Source organism: Schistocerca piceifrons, chromosome 1 (assembly GCF_021461385.2).
Source record: "Schistocerca piceifrons isolate TAMUIC-IGC-003096 chromosome 1, iqSchPice1.1, whole genome shotgun sequence".
Taxonomy (NCBI): Eukaryota; Metazoa; Arthropoda; class Insecta; order Orthoptera; family Acrididae; genus Schistocerca; species Schistocerca piceifrons.
In genome coordinates, this window is record NC_060138.1 from 738,492,729 (window position 1) to 738,506,924 (window position 14,196).

A 14,196-nucleotide genomic window follows, 5' to 3' on the forward strand; every position below is an offset into this window, starting at 1 on the left:
TCGCTCAAGCAGCGGCAACAATCAGCCTAAGAAATTTGAATGGTGTCTCGCCAATGTCATAATGTGACACGTTACTTCACGTGTCGTATGCCTCGGTATAGCAGTGTCCGAAAAAATGTGATAGAGAGGAAAATAAGTTTGATCTGTCGCCTACAATAGTACATTTTTACTGCTTCGTTATGGTGGCCCAACAGTGTCCGAAAAAGGCGACACAGAGAGATAAAGCAGTTTGAACTGTTGCTTAAAATATTAATCTTTTTATTACAGACAATAATTATACCTTTTTGTTCGTAAATAAAATATTTACAAACCCGAGATTGAAGGTGGCACTCCGGACACACTGATAGCTCTTTGTAAAACCGCAGTTACGGACATATCATTACAAAAAAATTATGAATAGGTCGGAAAATTTCTGGCAGAACCAGCTGTTCAGTAACGGTATGTACAAGTATTTGCAATATTTACTACCAGCTATATTGCCAGCTTGTGTCATCTTGCCAAGTTGTCAAAATCCCTACCAGTAGATATGATTCTATATTTTAAGGATTTTCGTACTCCACGGGTATTCTTTGTTAATTATTTGCATTCCTTGGCGCCTTATGTAAGTTCTGTGAGAATCGCAAATTTGAAAGGAAGAGTATGTTGCTTTTTATCCCGGCGTTGATGCAACGGGGTAGCTATGTTAGGCTACGAGATGGAGGCGCAAAAATTTACGGTTAAACTGCGTCTAACATGATCCTATACATCATAATGTGTTGACAATTTGGAAACCTTACACTCACTTCAAAATTTCGGGTAAGTGTATGATGTCTCTCTATCCACAGATCTCAACATAAAGATTGTGGTGCTAATCATATCCATTTTTTTTTCAACCTTGTACTTTGCTTTTTGTATATCGGATCGAATAAGTCAATTTTTGTTCATGCTAACAACTTGAACAACCACTACAATTTTTGGTGGAAATGAAAACCATTTCATAATAATTGATCAATATCTTTTATGATACAGTAAATTCATATAGCGAATATGACAGTGTCAGTAGAAACACAGTGTTGACCTTGGTGGTTTAGTTCATAGTTTTATGCATAGATCATATTTGTTAATGATGTTAGACACGCCATTTTGCACGTTTTATACAATATAGACAAAATTGCTAAAAAATTGATCATTGATATAGAATAAACAAAATTTTTAAATAATAATAATAATAACAGATAAACAGCAGTAACCAGATGTTGAAGATATATACAAACTGAAAATAAACTAGTTTTTAAGTCACATTTTGAGTAATATGCAGCTCCTGAAAAACAATGTTTCTCTTTTATATTCTGAGCACTGCACTTGACCACCCTTTGTCGCCTCCTCAGGAAAACTTGTTTCCACTTGAAATGTTTCATACCACTCCCAATTTTGAATTTATTTTCTCTGTGAATTTTCCTGCAAGTATTGCTTCAGCTTGTAGCAACATCCAGAAATGAAATATTCCTGTAATTTTCTTTTGAAGATGTTTAGTTGTTTACATTCCTTATGCTAAGTGGCAGTATGTTATGAATTAAGTTATCTACATTTCTGTCTGTTATTTTCAGCCTTATACAGCAGATATGGTAATTTCTCAACTTCTTTTCTTGTTATCAGAAAACCTTTGTTGAGAGATGCTGTTCAGTTTCCTACTAAATGGATTATTTTCTTATGTACATACAGTTAATATTTTAAATTGTTTAAATTTGTTTTTACAGGATTCCAATGAATTTATTTTTCTATGCATGACCTACTCTTGTTGTTTTAAAATTGTCTGAATATCTGCTTCTGGTGCTCTGTCCGATATTGATGTGCCGTGTAACATGTGCGGGAAGCTCAGTCCGTACTACATTTTTAGCAAGATTTCTGCGTCCACCGCAAAGGGCATTTTCTTCATCAAGGACATATTTGTACTCATCTTTTGAACAGATCTTATAAATATGGGTTTCCAGTGTCAGAAATTTGCCCACCTGTACCCACAGAACCCTATTACTATTCACAATAAATCGCTCTTATTTTTATGGCAAGTGTTGATGGAAGTTCTGTACTTAAAGAATCTTTAATCCAGTTGTGTTGATCAAATTGTTCTGGAAAATACTTCAGAAAGTAATCACTATGTTCATTTAAATGATCACAAAAAGAGACTTCAACTCTTCTCCCAATTGATAGTCAGTGTCTTCAAAAACTGTTTGAAAAGCAGGGAAAATGCAATGTATATCTTTATCAGCCAACTTGGTCTTCCTGAAGGATGAAATTTTGTCTGATATTTGCAGATTGTTGGTCTCATTGCCTTGAGGGGAAGTGTTCAAAAAGTTGAGTTCTTCAGAGATGTCACAAACATATACCAACTTCAAAAAAAAGTCAGAACTCAAAATGTTTCTCTTGAATTACTGAATTTTTAGACATCCCACATGAAAGCCAGTGAGAGTTGCTGTAATACATTAGAAGCATGTATTCAGCTCCCCACATCAATGCACATTTTTTGAAAATGTCTCAACTTAACTGGCCGACTTTTATTGAAGTTTACGCATCATGATGACAGAGCTCATACAATTTGATGTCAGTGCTTCTCAGTGAATAAAACTTTGTGCCCAAGTAGCATGAGAATCTCCTTACGTATCAGAGCTTGCAGTCTGGTGTAACAGTCAGCCATACTACGACCTCCATGTGTACACATGTCAATGTTACTTTCTTCCATAAAAGCTCATAGTATTCAAAGAGGTGTGTTACTTTTGTTTCAAGAGTTATTTCTCTGAAGAAAAGAAGGCCTTCATGAAATTTGTTATCTTGTATAAACCACATAACAAATCAAACGTCCATAACTGTAGCTAGCAGAAGTTTCATCCAACAGAATAGCAAAATCACCATTAGCTTTAATTTGTGAGCCAATTGATCCCTAATGTCATCAGCCAGCTGGGTCTTTGATGACTAATAACATTGTCTAGCAAAGGCATACTTGCCAGTTGCTTGGTTCTGACTCACCTGTCTTAATAGATCCCATGTCGCGAGCAGCTGGTAATTGAGGTCTTCTGCCATAATGTGAGGTCCTTGCTCCATAAAGGCAACTTTGTAAGATGAAAGATGAGCCATTGTAGGAATCAAAATTTAGTGAAAGGCTCCCCCCTCCCCTCCTTTCCATGGTTTGTTTACCAAACTACTGTGATTTGATCCCAAATGTTATCACTTCATCTTATTAAGAAGCAGCCTTTTAGTAGCTGGTACTTTGAAACAGATTTCAGTAGCCTAGACTGTGAAACCAATGACACACTGTGGGTATTCAAGTAACTAACAATCATACTTCCTTCATTAATGAAATTTGCACTCTGCAGTGGAGTGTGTGCTGATATGAAACTTCCTGGCAGATTAAAAAATTGTGCCAGTTCTAGAGCCAAACTCGGAACCTTCTCCTTTCATGAGCACTTCCCAGTAGAGCACTTGCCTGCAAAGTTCTAGTCTTGGTCCAGCACACAATTTTAATCAACTAGGAAGTTTCATATTTCCTTCTTTCTGTCTATTCATGTCATTCAAAATGTGTGATGTGTTTCATATACTGTTTTTTGTACTTACTGTTAAAAATTTATCCATGCCGACAGAGAAAACAAATCACAGAAGACAAATAACAATTAATCTTCAGACTAATTGTTACTGAATACAAATTTAAATCAGTCACATAGTTTGATTCAATTACCATCTACAACTCTTCCATACTAACAACGCTTACTTGCCAGTCTACTAGATATCAATAACTAGTGCACACATTGTTTCTTTACTTTGAAAACAAATGAATCAAATATTATTTTTATGAAACCACAGCAACTGTAAGTCCACAATGTTCCTGGTGGGAGGCATGATGCACAGTGTGAAAATCCCTGAACTAAAGCAGTTTTCATTTTCTTTTTTGCATTTTGCCCAAGTTTTTCAAATTTAACTTTTCAATACATCATTTTTGCAGTCCTCATTCAGTCCAAGTAATTTCAAAGATGAATACCCTACTTTTGTGAAAGTAGTGTTTAAATGCTTCATTACTTCTTCTTTCCATAATTCTGTCATTTCTGTGTTATCACTGCACAAAGTATTCACCAGTACCATCATTGTTGGTATTTGACAGCATTTGTGACAATATGCACATAAATTTTCTGATCGTTTTAATCATAATTCTTTTGAAATAGAGCAGGCCTGGCTTTGCTGTACAGTGTTTTCTTAACAGCTTTCATATACTGTTGTTTTGTGTGGATCACAATATTTTTTTGTAGACACTTAACATATATTATTTTAAAGATAAGCACTTACGGTGAAGACATCATCATTTTTCCTGTTTACAGCTTGTGTGTCAACTTTTCACCTTCAGGACGGCTTTCGGTCTACTAGGGGCTCTGTCAGGGAGGTGTCTGTCTGTGGAGTAATCACAGCTTATTCTTCCTCTAGAGCCAAAACCAGAGAACCCAGTGTTGTTGAATGCTGGGATCTAGAGTGAAGTCAACATTCTGACTCATCCCAAAGATGTCCCATTGGGTCTAGGTCAGGACTCTGAGCAGGACAGTCCATTTTAGGAACGTTATTGCCACAAACTATTGCCTCACAAGTGCTGCTTTATGACAGGGTGCATTGTCATGCTGATAAAATCATCATCTCCCAATTGTTTATCTACTACACACATACTCAATGCTGTAAAATGTGTTCATATCCTCCTACATTTAACATTTTCTTAAGCACAGCAGGGGACCACATCCTAACCATAAAAAATACCCTATAGAGTAACACCACGTCCATCATCCTTCACTGTGACATTATACATAATGGCAGGCAATGTTCTCCAGGCATTCACCAAACCCACACTTTTCCAGCAGATTGCCATGAGGTATAGCATGATTCATATCTCAGTTCTAGTCATCCACTGTCCAGTGGCATCACTATTTATACCACTTCAAGGGCCATTTAGCAGCGACCACAGAAATTTGTGGCTTATGAGAAGCTGCTTGACCATCATACCCCATTCTTGTTAATGCCCTTGCAGTTACAGTTGTTGTGCTAGCTGGACGGCTGGTAACAATTTACAACTCAGGGGTGATACTTTCTACTGATTTCATGTGATGTTTTACAACTACCATCTGCAGCACTTAATGAACCCAGTCTGCCAATACGAGGCTGAAGTCTGCCTGCTCTTGGTTTAGCTGAGGTTTCCACTTCACAGTCACGTCACCATCAGTTGGTTTGGCAGTGTTAGAAGGGTTGAAATATATCTGATGTATTTGTTATTCAGGTGACATGCAACGACTAGTCCATATTCAAAGTCACTGAGCTCTCTTGACAAACCCATCCTGCTTCTCCACCTCCTTTCATACTGATGCCCCCCCCCCCCCCCCTCCCTTGTGACAATCACTAGTCAGTTCTGTATTACAGAGCTGTGTCTGGATACTTTTGATCAGATAGTGTACACAGGCACATGTGGTGGTAAAATCTGTAACTTGAACATACCACCACTCCATCCAAGAAATACCAGTATCAAACACCAAATAAAGACATCTGATGAGGAAGCAACACTTGAAGTGGTATAAGTGTGACACCACTGGACTGTGAATGACTGGAAACGAGTGATTTGGGGTGATGAATCATGCTATTTCTTGTGACAACCTGATGGAAGGGTTTGGATTTGGTGAATGCCTGGAGAACATTACCTGCTATCAATTGTAATGTAAACAGTGAAGTATAATGAATGTGGTGTTCTGGTATGTGGGTGTTTTTCACTGTTACAGTGTTATCTATCCCCTTATCGCACTTAACGAAATACTAATTACAGAAGGATATGGACACATTTTACAGAATTGTGTCCTGCGCACAGCAGGGGATCAATTTGGAGATGATGATTGATGGAATCAGTATGACAATGCACTCTGCAAAATGGCAGCAACTGTGAGGCAATGATTTGTTGACAATAACTTTCCTGCAAGGGACTTGTGTGGCAAGCCTAATGGAATGCATTTGGGGGGGGGGGGGGAGTGATAATGTCGACTTTGTTCCAGAGACCAATATGACTACCTTCTCCGGTTCCTGCAGCTGAGGAAGAGTGGGCTGCCATTCCTCCACAGACATTCAGGCACCTCATTGAAAGTGCCTATGTCAGAGCTAAAGCCATCATAAAGGGAAAGGCTGGATCCCTCCCCTGATATTAATCTCCATAATAGATGTCCAGATGCTTTTGATCAGATAATGTGTACTGGATTCGCAATTACTTACCTGCTGAGAATTTTAGCATCATGAGCCAAGGCTAAAAATATTCTCAGAGATGGTTTTCATTTAGCTGTTATGTTCTACATGACATTCTTTTGTAGTTATGTAGCTTAATCACAGTGCAATAACTTACAAGTAGATCTGAGCAATGCCTAGATCAAATCCTCATGCTGGATTAATGACTATTTAATTGATACATTGACTCACCTGGGTTCAGATTTTAGATGGTTTCTCAAACTCATTTAGGCGAATTGCAGACTGGTCCCCAATCTCTGGTATAGAAAACACTATAAACAAACAGTTAAAATGTGATAACAAACATATGTAACTTACAGATAGTGCATACTGTTTCCCTGCTCAGTTTAAAAAACTGATGATATGGTGGCAGGAAGGGCATTCTGCCACAAAAGTAAAATTTAAAAAAAAAGGCCAAATTGTTAAGTAAAGTTAACCTCAATCGTGTGACAAATGTGTAATCTAATATATTTAATTTTAATGTTATTTTCTAATTTACATGCGGATCTAGTTTTTTGCACATTCACTGATCACTTTAAATTAATTTTTTGTAGGTTAATTTGCTCACAACATCTCCAACTTAAATTCATACTACACACTTGTTAAAATATTGTAAGAAAAATGGCAGATGAAGAAAACCCAGAGGATGCCCCCGCAGAGGGTGAAGAGCCCGCTGAAGAGGCTCCTGGTGAAGAAGGAGAGGAAGGAGGAGAAGAAGCTCCTGCAGAAGGCGAGGAAGCTCCCGCAGAAGGCGAGGAAGGTGCACCAGAGGCAAGAAAATTGAGACTTTCTGTACATTAACATTTGTGCCAATTTTTACTGCAACATTACACACTTATATGTATTTGCATTAGGCAGGTACATTAAGTCTCAAAAAAATTGTTTCCCTGTAGTTGATAACAATTGCTGTGTAGATTGCTTTTAACTGAGTCAACAAAGATGCTCCTCTCAGAGCTAAGTCTTATCTGGAGGCATAAAGCATATAGGGTTTTGTATAAAACACTTAAGAAAAATAGTGTCAGTGTTTTGTTTAATAGTCAATAAATATATGTAATAGCTATGACTTTATGGAATGCCAGGAACTTAATAATTACTTACTTGTTATTCCTATATATACCTAAGTGAGCTAAAAATATTTGCCTGTCCTTTGTCTCGATATTTTGAAAAGAAATATTGCTTGATTCTTTCGAAAATAATTTCTGTCAGATTGAAAACTATAATAAATGTTAATACTTATAACTGTCAATGACAGTTCTAACATTACTGAGTGTTAAATATAATCAAAATCATTATTTGATGTTAGCAAGAAGTGTATTCATAATTAGCTGGTGATCAAATTGGAAGAGCAAGCCAACAAATTCAGATAGTAGTTAGAAAATAATTAATTTTTAAATACTTAGCTTTGAATGTAGAATAATTATGTCCAATATTTTTACACAAAAATTAACTTGACAACTTTTTACATGTGATCTTCCTTTTATTCATTCCAGTAGCAGCAGCTACATTCACAGTTTTGTATATTTTTCATTAGTAATTTTGCCCTAAAACTCATGATAAAGTTTGTTACAATATCCACTATGTTAACATGAACAGGTGCTAACATGAATTCATGCTACAACAGATTTGGTGGCCTCAGCCTCTGTAGACTTTTTAAAGATTTAACAAGGCAAATTTATAAATCTGTCATTTAAACATTTACATTAACAAAATTATAGTGAAAAATTGAGTTCACAAATATCCAAATACAACTACATGCTCTGCAAAAAGGCAAAAAGTATTTGATGTAAACAGAATTTTCATAAGAGTTTGTTTTCTGTGTCAAATCTTAATAGATGTGATCTGTGAACAGTCAGTTCCATAGAACTTTCAATTGCTTTTTGATAACATTGTTGTTTCAATTGCTAACACTTTTACAAGACCTCACTTAGATGTTGTCCTACTCATCAAACACACATTTGCAAGCTTTCAGAGCCAGAGTGGAAAGGTTGAAGGGGAAGGAAGAGAGATGAAGGAAAAGGACTGTTGAGGTTTAGGAAATGGGTAGAGTTCCAAAAAGTTGCCCTGAACCCCAGACCAAGGGAGACTTGCCACACATTCACATTTCTGTGAATCTTGTGTTGTGTCCCCATGTTGCAGCATCCATGCTGGTTTCAGCCTAAGAAACGAGACTGTAGAGGGTTTTCCATTGAGTATAATGTTGAAAGTGTCACCTTGGTGTATCACTCAATGTGGACCCAAATATGATGGTTGGAGTGCTGGCCTCACAGTATCACCCCTCAGCATCATGAAAACATTGTTCTGCAGTCTTTTATGTAGAAAAACATATGAAACACGGTGTGGTCACGGGGGAGGAGTATGGATATTGTAAATGTAAAGTTTCGCTTGCTGTGCTAATTCTGGCAACTCCCCAGAATTTGGTAAGGCTGCTGGAAGACTTAGAGGTTGTCCATACAAAATTTCCACTAATGATCCTTGTAAGTCTTCTTTGAATGCTGATTGGAGTCCTAATAAGATCCAAGGGTGAGATTCATGCCACTCGCCCCCCTAACACATTAATGCTGTCTGCAATGTGTGTCACCACTCTACCAGCCCTTTGCACTGGACATAGTAAGCAGTGGTTCTAAACATTTCACACTGCACATGTTACAAAGGCTCATGAACGATGCCGATTGAAACTGTCGGCCTTGCTAAGTTGTGGTGGCCCCTGGGCTTCCAAAATGAGCCATCCACATTTCAGCGAATGCTTTTATGTTGACTCAGCTATGATGTCAGTTAATGGAATGGCTTCCATCCATGTTGTCACTCCATTGATTGCAGATAAGATATATTTAAATCCCCTCAATGTGGGAAGGTGGCCAATCAAATCCAGGTGAACGTGCTGTAAATGGCCAGCTGGAACATCAAATGCGCCTAAAGCAGGGCTTTTGTGTCTTCCTATTTTGCTCTTTTGACATTCTACATGAGCTTGAGTCCAAAGCTTATAATTTCTTTTTGTGTTTGGTGGTCACTAGTCTCATAGATGGTCACTTTCCTGGCTGCAATAATCCTTGCAGTTTCTGAAAGATCATATATCTATATGTTTTACGCACAATTGGTCTGGTGCATCCTTGTATTGCATCAAACCATAACCTGCCTGCTGTATCAGTCATTTGTCTGTGTTGTTTTGTAACAATTGTTGGAGCACCTTGTCATTTTATTGGGCCACTGCAATGGTGTTGAGATCAAGGCATATTAACAGTAACTTTAATCTGGAAAGGTAGTCTGCCACAGTGTTATCTGCCCTTCAATGTGTACCACATCCATTAAGAATAGGCTCATCAAATCCAAGTGCTAGAAACATCGAGGCAGGCAGTTTTGACTAAGATTCCTTATCATGTCCTCCAGCAGTGGTGGTTTGTCAATATTGTGAATTGTCAACCTGCGATGTCCGCCTGAAGATACTTGACTGCTTGATAAACTGTGAACAATTCCCTTTCTAATGAGGACCACCTGCGTTGAACAGCAGATTTATTATTATTTTTTTAAAAAAAAGAAGAATCTCAGTGGTTAAGATTTCCATTGATTATATGATGGAAAACTGCTCCAGTGGCAACGTGACTAACACTTGCTGTCATAGTTATTGGGGCACCCTCTCCTGGCTGTGCTAATGTAACTGCCTGTTCTAAGCTGCATCTGATCTCCCCAAAAGCTTATTGTATATCATCCGTCAGCTTCAGCTCATGCTTAATGTGATTATTTTCCCCCACCAAGGCATCTGTCAAAGGTGTGCACAACTGCACTGTGTGAGGCAAATGTCTCCTGTAAAAGTTGGTTGTTCTAAGAAATCTTAGCTTTTTGAATGTAGGTCGAGGCTTGGGGCTGATAATTTGAATCCTATCAGCTGTGGGCTGAATACCAGATGTAGTTACAGAATAACTCAAAAAGGTTACCTCATTTTTCTGAAGTTGACACTTCTCTTCATTGACCATGACACTTCAGAGTATAAAAATTAATTTTAAATGTCTTTCATGCTCTTCTGCTTGTTTTGAGAGTTCCACTATATCATACAGTAACAAAAACAGAATAGAAACTCTCCTAATATTGAGTTGATACAGCACTATCATGTCTGAGCTGCTTTTTTTTTTACCTGTAAGACATTTGCACAAATTAAAAAAATTCAAAAGGGAATGATAATTGCTATTTTTGGACTGTCTTTTGGTGCCATTGGAATCAGTTGGTAGGAATTTTGCAATCTTTCATGCTGAACATATTTGCACCTGCCAGAGTGTGTGAAAAATCCCTTAAGTTGGGAATACAATACCTATCTGGTATAGTATCTCTACACAATCTTTAAGAACTGTCCTCCTTAGGTACTAAATTGATCAGTCATGCCCAGTTATTAGCAGAACAACAATGCCTAAGTGCAAAAGTTTGTTTACAATTTGTTTAGCTCCCCAACGCTGTCTGGTGCAAGTCTCCTTGCTGTGGCAAAGACTAGAGGACCTTTCGATGTATGGACATAATGCTTTGTTCCTTGAACATCTCTGAATGCTTTTTGTCCATGTGCCACCATAACCAGGTAAAATCTTGGTGGCTTGTACTCCACTGACCTGTGTTTTTTGTCCCTTTCCAACATGAAAAATGAATTTCCAACATAGTGTGTCAATACTCTGCTCCACCTAAGAGGCTGAGGCTGCTAATTCTGATCCAACAAAGCTGCTAGTCTCTTGTCCATGCTATCCAACTGTTCTTGATGAGTTCTTATGGCTTCTTGTATTCAGAATTTTCGTGACTAGTAACTCTTTCTGCTCTGCCACCTCCTGTAATTTGGTGTGAGTCCTGGTGATATCCACTTCTGCATCAGCTATAATTTTTGTTAACCAGTTTCTTTTATCTCATATTCTGCTGTGACTAAATTTGTCTGTGCGTCTGCGCTGAATGCTCAGTAAGAGAACAACTAATCGTTCCTTTTGCTAAGTCTAATGAAAATTTGTGATAGTGAGGAAAATCTTTCCCTATAATTAGCACAGATACTTCTGCTGTCACAAAATTCCTATTGAAAGTGTGCTGGAATCATAGTGACATGTTCCAATGATGCACTGGTGTGTTGTTAATGGCATATAGCAAGGTCCTTATTGGTTTGTTGTCTGAGTGGGAATGTTCCCATGGTATGGTGCTTATTGCGGAACCAGAGTTTACCAGGAAGAAGTGACTGGGCACCCTATCCCTCACATAAAGCCTCGCATCCTTAAACTCAAAAAAGAAAATGCTATTCTGGTCCTTTTCACATAATAGACTGCATTTCTCTTGAGTCTTGTTGTCCATCATGCCGATGGTAGTATGTGTTGCTGATATGTGAAATTGTGAGGGGAAATACATTTGTGTGCTGTTGCTCTGAATTTCTCATGAAACCAGTGTATGTCCTTCAGCGGTGAGCTGCCATTACGTGATGTATTGATATGTTCTCTGCATGAGGCCAAGAACCTTGGATCAACATCTTCCATTGGGAAGAGTCAAACCATGGATCAACCTCTTCCATTGGGAGGAGTCAGCTGCTTCTGCTTAATTGGCATTCTATGCCATCTTATGGATCCCATGTTCTCTCACATCACACACTGCCAGCCTCATGTGAGTTTGTAAGTGTTCATACATCTCCGGTACCACTCCTCTGTTGTTGTGGCAATTTGTGGCTCCCTGCAGAGTATTAGTAATATTTCTTACATTTTACTCTGTTTCCTTATGTAATTGCAGTACTGCATGGAGTCTATTAGCCAAGTGTAATTTGATATGTATAGTCTTGAGGAGGAAGTTCGGGTCGGTTACACCAAACAACACTCCCATTTTGCAGTAGTTTGTTTATTTACCTGAACACTGCAAAGGCTTACACAGAACTCAGATCGATGCTGGTGTCGACCTCATCGGCACCACATAGCCTGCAGTACGGAATACTCTTGAGAGGCCGAGGGGGGGGGGGACAATGGCATCGGCAGGGGTGGTCCACGGGAGCCGGACCACAGTCAGCTCGACAGCGTTGTCGGGGAGCTGTGTCGGTAGATGTCGTGAAGGAAGGTTTGGCCACCGAACATGGAAGTTGTTGAAGCGTGCTGGGCGTCGTACCGGGCGTGCTGGTTGTGCGACGATAGGTAGGCAGGCGGTTTGCAGGTGTAACGGAGTGACAACAACGATGTCTCCAGTGGGCGTGGTGAACACACGAAGCATGTCCAGGTCAACGTCAGGTGAGAGGGGAACACATTTCATCAGGTGGCAGGGAATGAGGGAGGTTGTGTCGTGAGCACCGGACGAAGGGAAACACACGACAAACAGTGTATCATTGCGTAGTATTATGGAGATGTCGTGGATTATGTCCAGGGGAACTGGCACAAACACCTCGAGTGAGAGCATGTTCAAGATTGGGGGGGGGGGGGGGGTGAGAAACCTCAACATGGCGAGGTAGGCGACGGGGGAGAGGTCGAAGGGACCGGTGAAGGGCCTGGTGGCGAGGGCGTGATCGTAGGTAAGCTCGACGTGGGGAGCATTGGGTCACTTGACGGAGTGCGTGACACCGGAGTAGGGGGCGAGGTCGGAGTAGAGCTCGACGATTGGAGCTGGAAGTCACTCTATTGAGTGTGTAAGTCCGACCTGGAGGGAGTGGTCAGAGCGTCGTGAGCCACGACAGTGAGTGGCGTGGTCGTGCCCTCAAGGGGGGTAGAAGAAGGCTCGACATGAGCAGGCTTAAGTCTGTTGATAGAGACTGTGACAGCTGAATCTTTCATCTGGATGTCATAGGTGTTGGCTGAGCGCTGGAGAACGCAGTACGGGCCGTTGTATGGAGGTTGGAGGGGAGCACGGACAGTATCATCTTGGAGCATGACGTACTCTCAATTGTCCAGAGATTTCGGGACGTGAACCTTAGCGCAGGAATGGCTGGCAGGTGGAAGGATGTGGAGGTTGATGAAGTGGCGTCTGACGTGGTCCACGAAGGAAGGTAAGTCAGACTGAAGGAGAGAAGCAGAAGGGCTCATGAGTTCGCCAGAGAGAACAATATTTTGGCCGTATATGAACTCGACTATTGTGTCTTTGAGATCTTCCTTAAAGATCGCACGAACGCCGAGTAGCACAAGGGGAAGGGTCTCCATCCATAGAGAGTCGCGGCATCGAAGAGCCGCTTTGAAAGTGCGGTGTCAGCACTCAACTAGCCTGTTACTTTGCAGGTGATATGCTGTGGTATGGATGCGCCAGATGCCGCAAATGTTACAAATCTCATTGAACAGAGCCGACTCAAATTGTCTGCCCTGGTCAGTCGTGATGATAGCTGGACATCCGAAACACGATACCCATGACTCAATGAAAGCTCGAGCAACAGTTTCTGCAACAGCCTCGTCCCAGCGAGTTGTTTGGTCGATAGACGAGAGAACATAATGAAAGCCATTGGAGGGGTGTAGAGGGCCGACAATGTCAATATGAATATTCTGGAAACGCCCAGGAGAGATCGAAAAGGCACCGAGGTGGGTTGAAGTGTGCTTGTGTACTTTGCATTGCTGGCACACGACGCAGGAGCGTGCCCATTGCTGGCAATCCCTGTTGACATTTCTCCACACAAAGTGCTCCGCTATGAGGTGGGTGGACGCACAAACACCGGGGTGCGTTGAAGACAGCTCGACGGAGCGTGGTTGGGATGAGGGGGCGTGCCTTGCCCGTACTGTCGTCGCACCAGATCTCACCAGAAAAAGCTAGGGAAGGTGGTGCGGGCGAAGTGTAGTGAAGAGGTAGAGTCTGAAATCACGTTTTGTGTGTCCTCGTCGGTGAGTTGGAGGTCAGCCAGTTCAGAGAGGTCTAACAGGGAATGGACAGCGTCGACTCATGAAAGGAAATCAGCAACTATATTGTCAGCACCCTTTATGTGTCTGACATGGGTGGTGAACTGAGATATGAAGTCCAAGTATCTGAAGCGGCAAG

General features: G+C 40.4%; 1 protein-coding gene across 1 annotated transcript in view; it reads left to right on the top strand.

Moving 5' to 3' along the window:
- The first annotated feature begins 607 nt into the window (after positions 1–607).
- LOC124711630 overlaps positions 608–14,196 on the top strand; it is a 198,965-nt gene continuing 185,376 nt past the window's right edge. Inside the window, exons 1-2 of the mRNA XM_047241812.1 lie at positions 608–795; positions 6,816–7,032. Of these exons, the coding sequence (XP_047097768.1) occupies positions 6,883–7,032 (150 nt within the window). The 5' untranslated portion in view covers positions 608–795; positions 6,816–6,882. The remainder of the gene's footprint in view (positions 796–6,815; positions 7,033–14,196) is intronic.